Raw genomic sequence first — 12897 nt, forward strand, 5'->3', positions numbered from 1 at the left:
AAATAATTATATTTCCCATTATTTATTTCATTTCCATGATAATTGCAGAATAAATTCCTCACCTTTTTGCATTTTTTTTTAATTTGCCATTTTTTATGATTATATAGATAATACAGACAGAAGAGGTAGAGGACAAAACACATGGATCCTCTAACAGATCAAAGACACGCAAACCTCCCATGCTCCCAACAGAGCCCCACCCCAAAACCAGACTAAAAGCAGGCATGATATAGAATTTGAGTAATATAATCAAATAGCAAAAAAAACTAAAAAATAGTGATAAAAATTCTAATTAGGGTTGGTTTACGGAGTTGTGAAATGAACTGGGTCCATGTCTTCTACAAAGGATAGGAAAGCTTGCCAGATATTATCAAATGTAATTGCAGATGCCCTAATGGAGTAGTGTATTTTCTCTAGCTTGAAATGTTGCATGACTTCCTTTATCCAATGGTTAAAAGTAGGAGGAAACCAATCCTTCCACTTAAATAGTATAAGACGTCTAGCTAGAAGAGTAGTACATGCCAGTATGTTGCCCATAGAACTGTTTATAGGGGCCTCCTGTGGTGCCACTCTGAATAATGAAATAAAGGCAGAAGGTTTTATAGGTCTTTCCGGTATCTTAGAAAACGTCTCAAAAATTGACATCCAGAAATCTGTCAATTTCGGCATGTCCAAAACATGTGCAATAAAGTAGCAGCAGTCTGCTTACATGGGTCACAAGTGGAATCTATTTCTGTTCTAATCATGGATCATTTTGCCTTTGACCAATGCAGCCAGTTAACTATTTTAAATTGAATTACAGTATGTCTTAGACATTTAGATTAAGAATGTATTCTCTGAAGCATACTCTGCCAAATGTAATCTGAAAGTTGTTCACTTAAATCCCCTTCCCATTGGTTCTTAAGAGAGTTCAGGGATTCCAGATTGTGCGAATTTAATAACCTATAGACCAACCTTATGCCCCCGTTGATATAAGGGTTTACTTTAAAAACAGAATCTAGAAGGGGGGTAGGTGGGCGTGATGGGGGAATTGGCTAGAGTATGAAGATACAAAAATTTTCACGATCCTCGTCTTCTGACGATATGTTGAAGTCACTGTCAGAGAAAGTGGACCAATACGCAGCGGGTTACGTGCTCATCATCTTAATTTATTAAATAAATGTGAACACGTGAAAACAAGAAAACAAAGAACGACAAGTGACAGTTTCACAGGCTATACATTCCCTAGCAGTGCGAAATACAACTACCCACGAAACACAAAGACAAACACACCCTACTATATAGGACTCCCAATCAAAGGCAACTCAACACACCTGCCTTCAATTGAGAGTCCAACCCCAATCAACTAGACATAGAAACACAGACATAGACCAGTGACAAACCCCATAAACATACATCAACTACCCTCTGCCACGTCCTGACCAAACTACAATAACCAAATATACTCTATACTTGTCAGGACGTGACAGTACCCCCCCCCCCCCCCCCCCCCCCAAAAGGTGCAGACCCCGGAATGCACCTACACAAAACACAGAAAATGACCCAAAATAACCAGAAAAATCCCCTAAACAAAAAAGGGAGGGAAGGGAGGGTGGCTGCCGTCAACGACGGCACAGTGCTACACCCCCCCTCCCCAACCCACCTATATGGGAGGCGGCTCAGGTGCGGGACGTGGACTCCACTCCATCCCTGACGTAGTCCACTTAAGTGGCGCCCCTGACCTCGCCCGACTGGCGGGCGATTCTTGCCGCGACCGGCTGGCGGGTGTCTCTGGCTGCGCCAGGCTGGCGGGCGACCCTTGCTGCGCCCGGCTGGCGGGCGACCCTTGCTGAGCCCGGCTGGCGGGCCACTCTGGCAGATCCGGCACGGCGGCCCACTCTGGCAGATCCCAACTTATTGTGGGAAGCTTGTGGAAGGCTACCCAAAACGTTTGACCCAAGTTCAATAATTTAAAGGCAATGCTACCAAATACTAATTGTGTGTATAAACTTCTGACCCACTGGGAATGTGATGAAAGAAATAAAATCTGAAATAAATCATTCTCTCTACTATTAATCTGACATTTCACATTCTTAAAATAAAGTGGTGATCCTAACTGACCTAAGACAGGGAATTTTTACTAGGATTAAATGTCAGGAATTGTGAAAAACTGAGTTTAAATGTATTTGGCTAAGGTGTATCTAAACCTCCGACTTCAACTGTACCTAATGAAATGGGATCTAGGAATATTTAACTTTTGTACTAACTGTTCAAAAGATACAAAATCCATATCAATGTCATTCAGTGAGGAGAACCCTTTTCCAGACCAAATATGAAAAGCACTGTCTCATGATGATGAAGAGAATGTATGGTTCGTTAATAACGGGGCAGAAGTTGAAAATTCACTGAGAGCAAATGATTTTGGAGTTTTGGGTTTATAGTGTATTTAGAAACAGGCAGAGTAAGGCAGCTAAGAAGGTGGGGCCACAGGATTACATCTCCAATGTCAACCATTTCGGACCTGCAACATCAGGGATTTCTGTCATCAAATATAGAATTATTGTTATATTAGCTGCCCAGTAATAATATTGAAAGTTCTCTGCAATATGCTTTTACGTATCTGAGTTTTTTTCTTGTTCCAGATAAAAGCAGATATCAGTTTATCTATGGAGATAAAAAAAATGTTTTTTCAGAAAGATAGGAATACATTGAAACAAGTATAAAAACGTAGGTAATACATTCCTTTTAACAGTGTTAATTATTTCGGTTAAAGAAAGAGAAAGTCAATCCCAGCGTTCAAGATCCTGTTTCAGGCAGAGTGTCAAGGGAGGGAAATTGGCTTTATAGAGATCTTTGAAATTGTGTGTAACTCAAATTAGTATTTCAATTTCTGTGTACTCACTCTGAAGTGTACATGACTAAAATACCTTTGCACGGCAGAATGATTAATAGGCATCAATTACATTTTTTGTAGATTAACCTTATACTCGGATATTTGACCAAATATCTTTAGTAGAACCAGGATTTCTGGAAGACCAGTTAAATTGTCAGACATATATAATAGCATGTCATCCGCATAGAGTGAGACTTCATGCCCTAAGCCCCCTCTTCGCATATCTTTGATAGTGGTGTTATTATGTATTGCTATGTCTAAAGACTTGATTGCGATGGCAAACAGCTGGGGACAGAGGAGAACCCTGTCTTGTCCCACGTTGAAGTTGGAAATGGGATGAAAGGTTATTATTTGTGCGCATTGCAGCCATAGGCGAGGAGTAAAGGACTTTGATCCAGGATATAAATTGGGATAAAATCCAAATTGTTTGAGAGAATAAAAAAGATAATGCCACTTCACCTGATCAAAAGCCTTTTCAGCATCAAGTGATAACAATATCTCTGGAGTATCAGATGAAGTATATTAAATATATATAAAGTATGTTATAAAGACATCTGATGTTGAAAAAATTAATTAGATTTTTTATAAAACCAGTTTGATCTGTAGATATAATGGAGGGAAGCACTGACTCAAAACGGTGGGCAAGAATCTTAGATAGTATCCTTACATCGCAATTTTATAAAGAAATTGGTAAAGTTTGAGGAGAATGATTCCTCAAATATGTAAATCAAGAGAGGAGAAAGTTGATCTGAATTGTTTTTGAAGAATTTCCTCAAAAATGTGTTGGGCCCACACTGCATAGATTTAATTATCAACACAATCTATTCTACAGAGAACTGTTCTTGTCACGACTTCTGCCGAAGTCGATGCCCCTCCTTGTTCGGGTGGTGCTCGGCGGTCGACGTCACTGGTCTTCTAGCCATCAGTGATCCATTTTTCATTTTCCATTGGTTTGGCTTGTCTCCCTAAACACCTGGTTCCAATCCCATTCATTACATGTTGTGTATTTAACCCTCTGTTTCCCCTCATGTCCTTGTCAGAGATTGTTTGTGTCATGTGCTCGTGTTTTTGTAGTGGTGCGCAACGGGTTATTTTACCCATGTTTATTTATTTATGTACGTTGTTTTTTTTTGGAGTTTGTTTTATATTTATTAAACTACTCCATTTACCCCAAGTTGATTTCTCCTGCGCCTGACTTCCCTGCCACCTACACACACGAATATGACAGAATCTCTGACCAAAATTATGAAGTCAGCAGGAGAGGATACCCTGGACATGGAGGTGGAGGAGCGCATCCAGGAGCATTCGAAGAAGCTTCACAATCTGTGCGCTGCCATGGATCGCGTTGTCCAAAATATGAACCGCTGGGAGAGACAGGGAGTTCTTCCAGCGCCTCCACCAGCCCAACCGGGGTCGATACTGAGCACCCCGTTTCAACCTGAACCCGGTGGAATCCGTCTAGCCATGCCTCAGGGATACGACGGAAGTGCTGCCAACTGCCAGGGTTTCCTCCTCCAATTAGACCTTTATCTGGCCACAGTCCACCCAGTTCCATCAGACCATGAGAAGAGTTTCGCCCTCGTCTCGTGCCTCACCGGGAGAGCCCTGGAATGGGCCAGCGCCGTGTTTGGAGGAGGAGATGCGGTGTTGTACCATTATGAGGAGTTCACCCGCCATTTTCGGGCAGTCTTCGACCACCCACCCGAGGGCAGAGCGGCGGGTGAGCGCCTCTACCATCTGAGGCAGGAGACGAGGAGCGTCCAGGATTTTGCCTGGAGTTCAGGACCCTGGCAGCCGGTTCGGGATGGAATCGCAGGGCCCTGATCGACCATTACAGCTGCAGTCTGCGTGAGGACGTCCGTCGGGAGCTGGCCTGCAGAGACACCACCCTCTCCTTCGACCAGCTGGTGGATCTGTCCATCCGGCTGGACAACTTGCTGGCTACTCGCGGACGTCCAGATCGGGGTCTGGTGGTTCCATCCTCCCGCACCCCCTCTCCTATACCCATGGAGCTGGGAGAGAGGGTGCACAGGGAGACTGGAGGGGGTTCCCGCTCGTGCACCATCTGTGACCGCAGCGGTCACACTGCTGGTCGGTGCCGGGTAGGTTCCTCTGGGAATCGAGGTAGCAGGCAGGGCGCTCTGGCGCCACCCCAGGTGAGTAGGCACCATTCTCATCCAGAACCCTCTGTTGCACATATATTTGTGTCTGTCACTTTTCTTGATTTTTTTTTCTTCTTTTTTCCCCCGCGTTCCCAGCATAAGGCGCTAGTAGATTCAGGCGCGGCTGGGAATTTTATTGATCAAGCGTTTGCTCATAGTTTAGGGATCCCTATTGTACCAGTGGATGTGCTTTTCCCCGTTTACACCTTAGATAGTCGACCATTAGGGTCAGGGTTTATCAGGGAGGCCACAGCTCCTTTGAGTATGGTGACACAGGGGGGTCACAAGGAAAAAATGTGTCTTTTCCTTTTTGACACTCCTGCGTATCCCGTGGTGCTGGGTCTACCTTGGTTAATTTGTCATAACCCCACTTTTTCTTGGCCACAGAGGGCTCTCACGGGGTGGCCGCAAGAGTGCTCAGGTAGGTGTAGGGGTTTCCGTTGGTGCTACTACGGTGGAAAGTCCAGAGCAGGTCTCCACCGTGCGCATTCCCCCTGAATATGCCGATTTGGCTCTCGCCTTCCGTAAAAAGAAGGCGACTCAATTACCACCCCATCGACAGGGGGATTGTGCGATAAATCTCATGGTAGACGCTGCACTTCCCAGGAGTCACGTGTATCCCCTGTCGCAAGCGGAGACGGTGGCTATGGAGACACATGTCTCTGAATCCCTGCGTCAGGAGTACATTCGGTCCTCCATTTCACCCGTCTCCTCGAGTTTCTTTTTTGTGAAGAAGGATGGAGGTCTGCGCCCGTGCATTGATTATCGAGGTCTCAATAAAATCACAGTGGGGTACAGTTACCCCACTGTTGCCACGGCGATTGAGTTAATGCACGGGGCGCGCTCCTTCACTAAACTGGATCTCAGGAGTGTGTACAACCTGGTGCGTATCCGAGAGGGAGACGAGTGGAAGACAGCATTAAGTACCACCTCAGGGCATTATGAGTACCTCGTCATGCCGTACGGGTTGAAGAATGCTCCATCAGTCTTCCAATCTTTTGTAGACAAGATTTTCAGGGACCTGCACGGGCAGGGTGTAGTGGTGTATATCGATGACATTCTGATATACTCCGCTACACGCGCCGAGCATGTGTCCCTGGTCCGCAGAGTGTACCCGTATGTCAAAGCTGAGAAATGCCTGTTCTTTCAACAGTCCGTCTCCTTCTTAGGGTATCGCCTATCCACGTCAGGAGTGGAGATGGAAAGTGACCGCATTGCAGCCGTGTGTAATTGGCCGACTCCCACCACAGTTAAGGAGGTGCAGCCTCCTTAACCGTGGTGTCCTAAGTTTTCAAAACTGTGACCATAATTACCTACCGTCTGTAAACTTTTAGTGTCTTCACGGCCGTTCCACAGGTGCATGTTCATGAATTGTTTATGGTTCATTGAACAAGCATGGGAAACAGTGTTTAAACCCTATACAAGGAAGATCTGTGAAGTTATTTGGATTTTTACGAATTATCTTTGAAAGACAGCGTCCTGAAAAAGGAACGTTTCTTTTTTTGTTGAGTTTATGATGTTGACAGGACCAGTCCAATCAAAGCTAATGTTGATATAACGTGATTTGACGTAATTTTATCTGTTGCCAATGACCTTGAGCCTTCTTGGATGGGCACTTATGTATTTTTTATTAATGTTTTCTCCCCAATTTTGTGGTATCCAATTGGTAGTAGTTACAGTCTTTCCCATCACTGCAAATCCCTTATGGACTCGGGAGAGGCAGAGGTTAAGAGCTGTTGTGCCTTCAAAACACAACCCAGCCACGCCGCACTGCTTCTTGATACGATGCTGCTTAACCTGGAAGCCAGCCGCACCAATGTGTCGGAGGAAACACCGTACACCTGGCGACCATGTCAGCGTGCACTGCGCCCGGCACGATGGGACAACAACATCCCTGCCGGCCAAACCCTCCCCGAACCTTGACGACGCTGGGCCAATTGTGCGCAGCCCCATGGGTCTCGCGGTCGACCCAGCTGCGACAGAGCCTGGACTCGAACCCAGGATTTCTAGTGGCACTTTTAATGTAACTCTATGGCAGCACCTAAGGGGCTTGAATTTTCGAGCTCTACCTGTAGATTTTGTGGTGACGTCGTGTCCCCATTAGTGACAGAACACTGAGCCAATCACGGCATACATGAGAACATCACCAACCCCCTATGCTCCGTATTTTCAGCTGGCTGCCCCACCACCACAAAAAGCATTGAGCTAGGCTGAAATGCCAGCATTTTGGAGCTGCCTGACTCAAGAAAGCAAAAAAGAAACCAAGTTTGTATGCGGCTTTATTCATTAAAACATTTATTTTTACATTGTTTGCTAACGGATATGTGAAATGTAATAATACCAAAATAACATGCAAAACAGGTGAGGCTAGTTCACAAGTTGAGTTTCCACAGGTCTGATTTATAACGGGAAACATGAGTATGTATGGCGAGTGCCAAGTTTACAAATCTCAATATTTTTGTGAGTGCGCAGTCTTTTCAGAAATAGAGCATGCAGATATTTAGTGTAAAATGTACCCAATGGTTCTGAGGCCCTGCTGTGCTGATCGCTGCAAAGTGTATAATGGAAATCGCCACATAATGCTCCACATTAAAAAAAAGTATCGACACGTTCGGAAACGGGCTTCCATATTCTCCTGATTAGCTTTCCCATGATGCAATGCGTATCTGTCATGGCTGCTCACTGTTGCTTCTCACCGCACATGGGTTGAAATTAACAAATGTATACAATTACATTGAAATAGTCTACATTACAGCAGTAAGGATATATATTGTCAATTTTACAATTACGCCGATCGTGGTTGGAAACAGTATTGACTTCTTTGCACGACTGTTGCAAATCACATTTTGAGATGGTGCGGGAAGCTGAGATTCCCGTGCTCCGAGGTTTTCTGAAACCAAGCGAGGCAACGGAATGGAAGCAGAATGTTTTCAGCTCTGCAGGTGAGATTATAAATCATTTATGCGAAAATAAGTATTGTTATCACACGTTACATTTAATTTGGTGTAGATTTAGCTAGTTTGTTTTGTGAGAAATGTAGGTACAATTAAACGATGGCTAGCTTGGTGGTGGCTAATGTTACGTTCAGCTAACGTAAGTTAACTACTGCTAAAATGTCAAGAAATGTGGCACGCAGTTATAGGCACTGTCCGTCGGTTTGCCAATGGTTTGATGTCATTTGACTAATGTTTCACCAAGGTTCAATAATAAGGCTACGTGATATGATTAATTGAACTAGCCAGTTCGCTCAATACAGGTTTGAATGATAGCTAGGTAGCTACTGTACCAAGCACACTAACTGTGAACTTGTGGGAGCCAGCCTAGCTATCTAGAACACCCAGCTAGTAGCGCACTTCTAGCTACAAAGGCTAGACCGGACAGGAATTGAGTCATTTTAGGCACATGTTCATCCAATTGACTGGGTATTGATCTCATACGCTAACTTTTAAACTTTGAATATAACCTTACAGATAGTAAGGTACCAGCTAGATAAGTATGTCACTAATATACAGGTATCAACTTAGCGCGCTATAGTAGCTATGTACCGACTCGTGCCACATCCATCAGGAGCGTATTCATTACGCCTATTTTTTTGCAAAACGTTTCGTAAACTAACGAAACGGGGAGGGACATACCAGAAAACGTTCAAGTTTGGACAGATTCGTTTACATTACAGCCCTCGGTCATCCCGCCGTGAGGATGCAAATGTCCATATATACGGTAGGTGGGTGTTTAGCTAGTTAAACTAACCGGTAGCTTTGATATCGTAATGTGTTAGTTCTCGCTACACTAGAGGCAGCAATAGTGAGTTAATTGCTGTCAGGATCTTTCGCTGAACACTGTCAACTTACTGCATTGAGGCTGTGGCAACGCACGTTTGTGACAGCACAGTAGGGCGAAGCATCCCATCCCCCATGAAAGAACGTAAGACTCTATGGACAATCACCATGCACGGCCGCTATTTTCTATATGCTCGGCTATTTTCTTGGCATGTATGCTCATCTTTGCTAAATCCGAGGTCACTGGCTTTGCACAATAATCAGCCATGTCATCATATATTTCTCGCCCATCATCCAGGCACTGATGGCACAGTACCGTGAGCTGTATCAAGTGATGTTGCTGTGTCATGGTTGTCTGGGCTGGTTTTATGTGCTGTTGTCAGAATAGACATGACTTGATATATTTTTGTCTCCATTTGGATTTAGCAAACTAGGCTATGCCTTTTGAGACATCACTCACCAACAAAAAGCACACCATTTCTGACATCAGATTGTATTGTAAATGTGATGTTGGCCTGCTTTTCACTACACTGCACAAGTAAAAAGATTTTCTCCAGCTAGTCTACACTCATGAGATAGAAATAAATGTACACTGAACAGAATTAGAAACGCAACCTGAAACAATTTCAAAGATTTTACTTAGTTACAGTTTATATAAGGAAATCAGTCAATTGAAATACATTCATTAGGCCCAAATCTAGTAATTCCACATGACTCGGAATACAGATATGCATCTGTTTGTCAAAGATACTTTTGGTCATGTAGCGTGTGGACACCTGCTCGTCAAACATCTCATTCCAAAATCATGGGCATTAATATGGAGTTGGTACCTCTTTTTGTTTGCTTAACAGCCTCCACTCTTCTGGGAAGGCTTTTCACTAGATGTTGGAACATTGCTGCGGGGACTTGCTTCCATTCAGCCACAAGCATTAGTGAGGTCGGGCACTGATGTTTGGCGATTAGGCCTGGCTCGCAGTCGCGTTCCAATTCATCCCAAAGGTGTTAGATGGGGTTGAGGTCAGGGCTCTGTGCAGGCCAGTCAAGTTCTTCCACACCGATCTCAATAAACCATTTCTGTATGGACCTTGCTTTGTGCACGGGGGCATTCTCATGCTGAAACAAGAAAGGGCCTTGTCCAAACTATCTGCCATTTGCCTGGTACAGTTGGAACCAGGATTCATCTGTGAAGAGCACACTTCTCTAGCATGCCCGCTGAAGTAGGTTATGACACCAAACTGCACGCAGGTCAAGACCCTGGTGAAGATGACGAGCACGCAGATGTGCTTCCCTGAGATGTTTTCTGACAGTCTGTGCAAACCCACAGTTTCATATGCTGTCTGGGGTGGCTGGTATGCCACACCTTGATATGCTAAACCTGTCATGTGGATGGATCATCTTGGCAAAGTACAAATGCTCACTAACATGGATCTAAGCAAACAGTTGAGAGAAATATGCTTTTTGTGTGTATGGAACATTTCTGTGACCTTTTATTTCAGCTCATGGGACCAACACTTTACATATTGCATTTATATTTTTGTTCAGTGTAGCTAGTCCCCTCCCTGTGTGTGCTTGTAGGAGATATGAGGCTGTTGCACTCTCCGTTCTGAAATGTACTATATGTTTGCTTGAATATTGAGAGGCCCTGGGGAATTCAGAATCATATTTCTCCCGTATTGAATTGACTGCTGAATTACTGACTAATTTGAGGTCCAATTGTTTTCCATTATTTCAGTTTCTTGACCATTCTGAAATGTATTTGAGTAGCTGAAATGTTGTTAACAGTGGTTGAGAGGTCATACCCTGGGCTGTAATTTGACCTCTTATCTCCCTTTCTCCTTCTCTCACCCTTCCTCTCTAGGCTCTGCAGCCTCTGGGTTTCATTAGATTTGTAGTGAGGTGAAATATCTCCACACCTCACAGGCCAGCCATGCAGCGATTGCCTGTTAAAGCCCACCAGCAATTGTATTAGCAAGAGGAAATCAATGGGAACTGTGCTAGCTACTAGCAATACCCATATTGATGTATGCATATCACATTCACATGCTTTGATGTCAATGACAGTCATTCTTAAGTTGTTGAATGTTATTCACAAAAGAGATTATTGTTTTAGTGTTTGGTGCATGTCAGGTTGTCATTGAATATCAGTCTCAAAACACGTGGATGACATTCAACAATAAAAATGAGTTTTCATTACAGAAGGTTCTTGGGTCTGTCCTAATTTGTCAGTGGAACCAGGGTCTTACCATATGATTTCAATCACTTTTTTTGCACACCCCCTTTGACTCGAATGAGACCTTTAATACATATTTGCCCATGGTAGAAGTGGTCAGAAAGTGAGGTGCTTGAAGTTGACCCATTTTTGCACACCCAACCCTTCCATGAGAGGTCCATGACTTCATCAATGAAAAAGAGAAACGGTTGAGTTTGCTATAATTTTTTGAGCTGACAAACCGGGTTGTCAAACTATTTTATTTATTGAAAGAAAGGTAACAGAATATGACGTAGATGCAGAAAGTAAACGGCATGGTGGGTAAATTTCTGCAACAACTCAGATGGTTGAAGCACGAGGATCAACTTCTCTGCTGTTTTGGTGCCCTGGCTACCAGCATGAAGGGAACCTAGGCACGTGAAGATACTGTGTGAGAGCAGTCTTGCATCGCGCTTATCTCAATATCTGCGGTGCTACTTGTGCCAATGGCATTTAGTGGAGTCTACCTTTTTAAATGTCAATTATCTAAAAACCAAACAACTCCGATTTTGGAAATGTTCACATTGTAGCTTAGACTCCATTTTACATCATCTGAATTGTTTGTGTTGTGCCTGTCATTGGTTGAGACACAGCATAATCTTGAATACAGGGTGAGTGTCATTTCAATCATATAAATATTATTCTTAGAATGGACCTATACTTTCATCTATATTTATATGAATGCGATAGGTTTCCTATGGAAGATTTAAAGTTTAATTTCTAAGAATGGATATTCCCACTCAAGTCAACATTCTCTAATGTGTGGACCTTCAACCATTTGAAAGTTGTACCATTTGAAAGTTGAAATGTCAACTTTATTCCCATTTTTTTGCCCTGGCTACCCTGGCTACCTTCCCAAGTTCTCTCACGTCACCCCGCTCCTCCGCTCTCTCCACTGGCTTCCAGTTGAAGCTCGCATCGGCTACAAGACCATGGTGATTGCCTACGGAGCTGTGAGGGGAACGGCACCTCCGTACCTTCAGCCTCTGATCAGGCCCTACACCCAAACAAGGGCACTGCGTTCATCCACCTCTGGCCTGCTCGCCTCCCTACCTCTGAGGAAGTACAGTTCCCGCTCAGCCCAGTCAAAACTGTTCACTGCTCTGGCACCCCAATGGTGGAACAAGCTCCCTCACGACGCCAGGACAGCGGAGTCAATCACCACCTGCCGGAGACACCTGAAACCCCACCTCTTTAAGGAATACCTGGGATAGGATAAAGTAATCCTTCTAACCCCCCCCCCCCTTAAAAGATTTAGATGCACTATTGTAAAGTGGTTGTTCCACTGGATATCATAAGGTGAATGCACCAATTTGTAAGTCTGCTAAAGCGTCTGCTAAATGACTTAAATGTAAATGTAGTACATTTATCAGCCAAAACATGACATCCACCCTGCATTGAAGAGTATTCTGTCATATATCATCTTAAAAATAAAAAATAAATGCAATGTTGACTCCAGTGCTTCCCACAGTTGTCAAGTTGGCTGAATGTCATTTGGGTGGTGGACCATTCTTGGTACACATGGGAACTGTTGAGCTTGAAAAGCCCACTTACATATTTTGTCTTGCCCCATTCACCCTCTGAATGGCACACATACACAATCCATGTCTCAAGGCTTAACATGTTATTCTTTAACTTGTCTTCTCCCTTTGAAGTGGATTTAACAGGTGACATCAATAAGGGATCATCGCATTCACCTAGTCGGTCTGTCATGGAATGAGCAGGTGTTCTTAATGTTTTGGGTGATCAGTATATTTACATTTACATTTAAGTCATTTAGCAGACGCTCTTATCCAGAGCGACTTACAAATTGGTGCATTCACCTTATGATATCCA

At 43.8% G+C, this 12897-nt stretch overlaps 1 protein-coding gene across 2 annotated transcripts in view; it reads left to right on the top strand.

Annotated features, from left to right (window-relative positions):
- The first annotated feature begins 7692 nt into the window (after positions 1–7692).
- Positions 7693–12897, top strand: part of ttc27 (tetratricopeptide repeat domain 27) — a 136709-nt gene continuing 131504 nt past the window's right edge. Inside the window, exon 1 of one of the 2 annotated variants that reach the window (XM_014154511.3) lies at positions 7693–7976. In XM_014154511.3, the coding sequence (XP_014009986.2) occupies positions 7886–7976 (91 nt within the window). In that variant the 5' untranslated portion in view covers positions 7693–7885. Of the gene's footprint in view, positions 7977–8558; positions 8755–12897 lie in introns of those variants that run through there. The other variant, XM_014154512.3, reaches the window with a different exon arrangement.

This window comes from Salmo salar, chromosome 18, assembly GCF_965601325.2.
Source record: "Salmo salar chromosome 18, fSalSal1, whole genome shotgun sequence".
NCBI classification, from domain to species: Eukaryota; Metazoa; Chordata; class Actinopteri; order Salmoniformes; family Salmonidae; genus Salmo; species Salmo salar.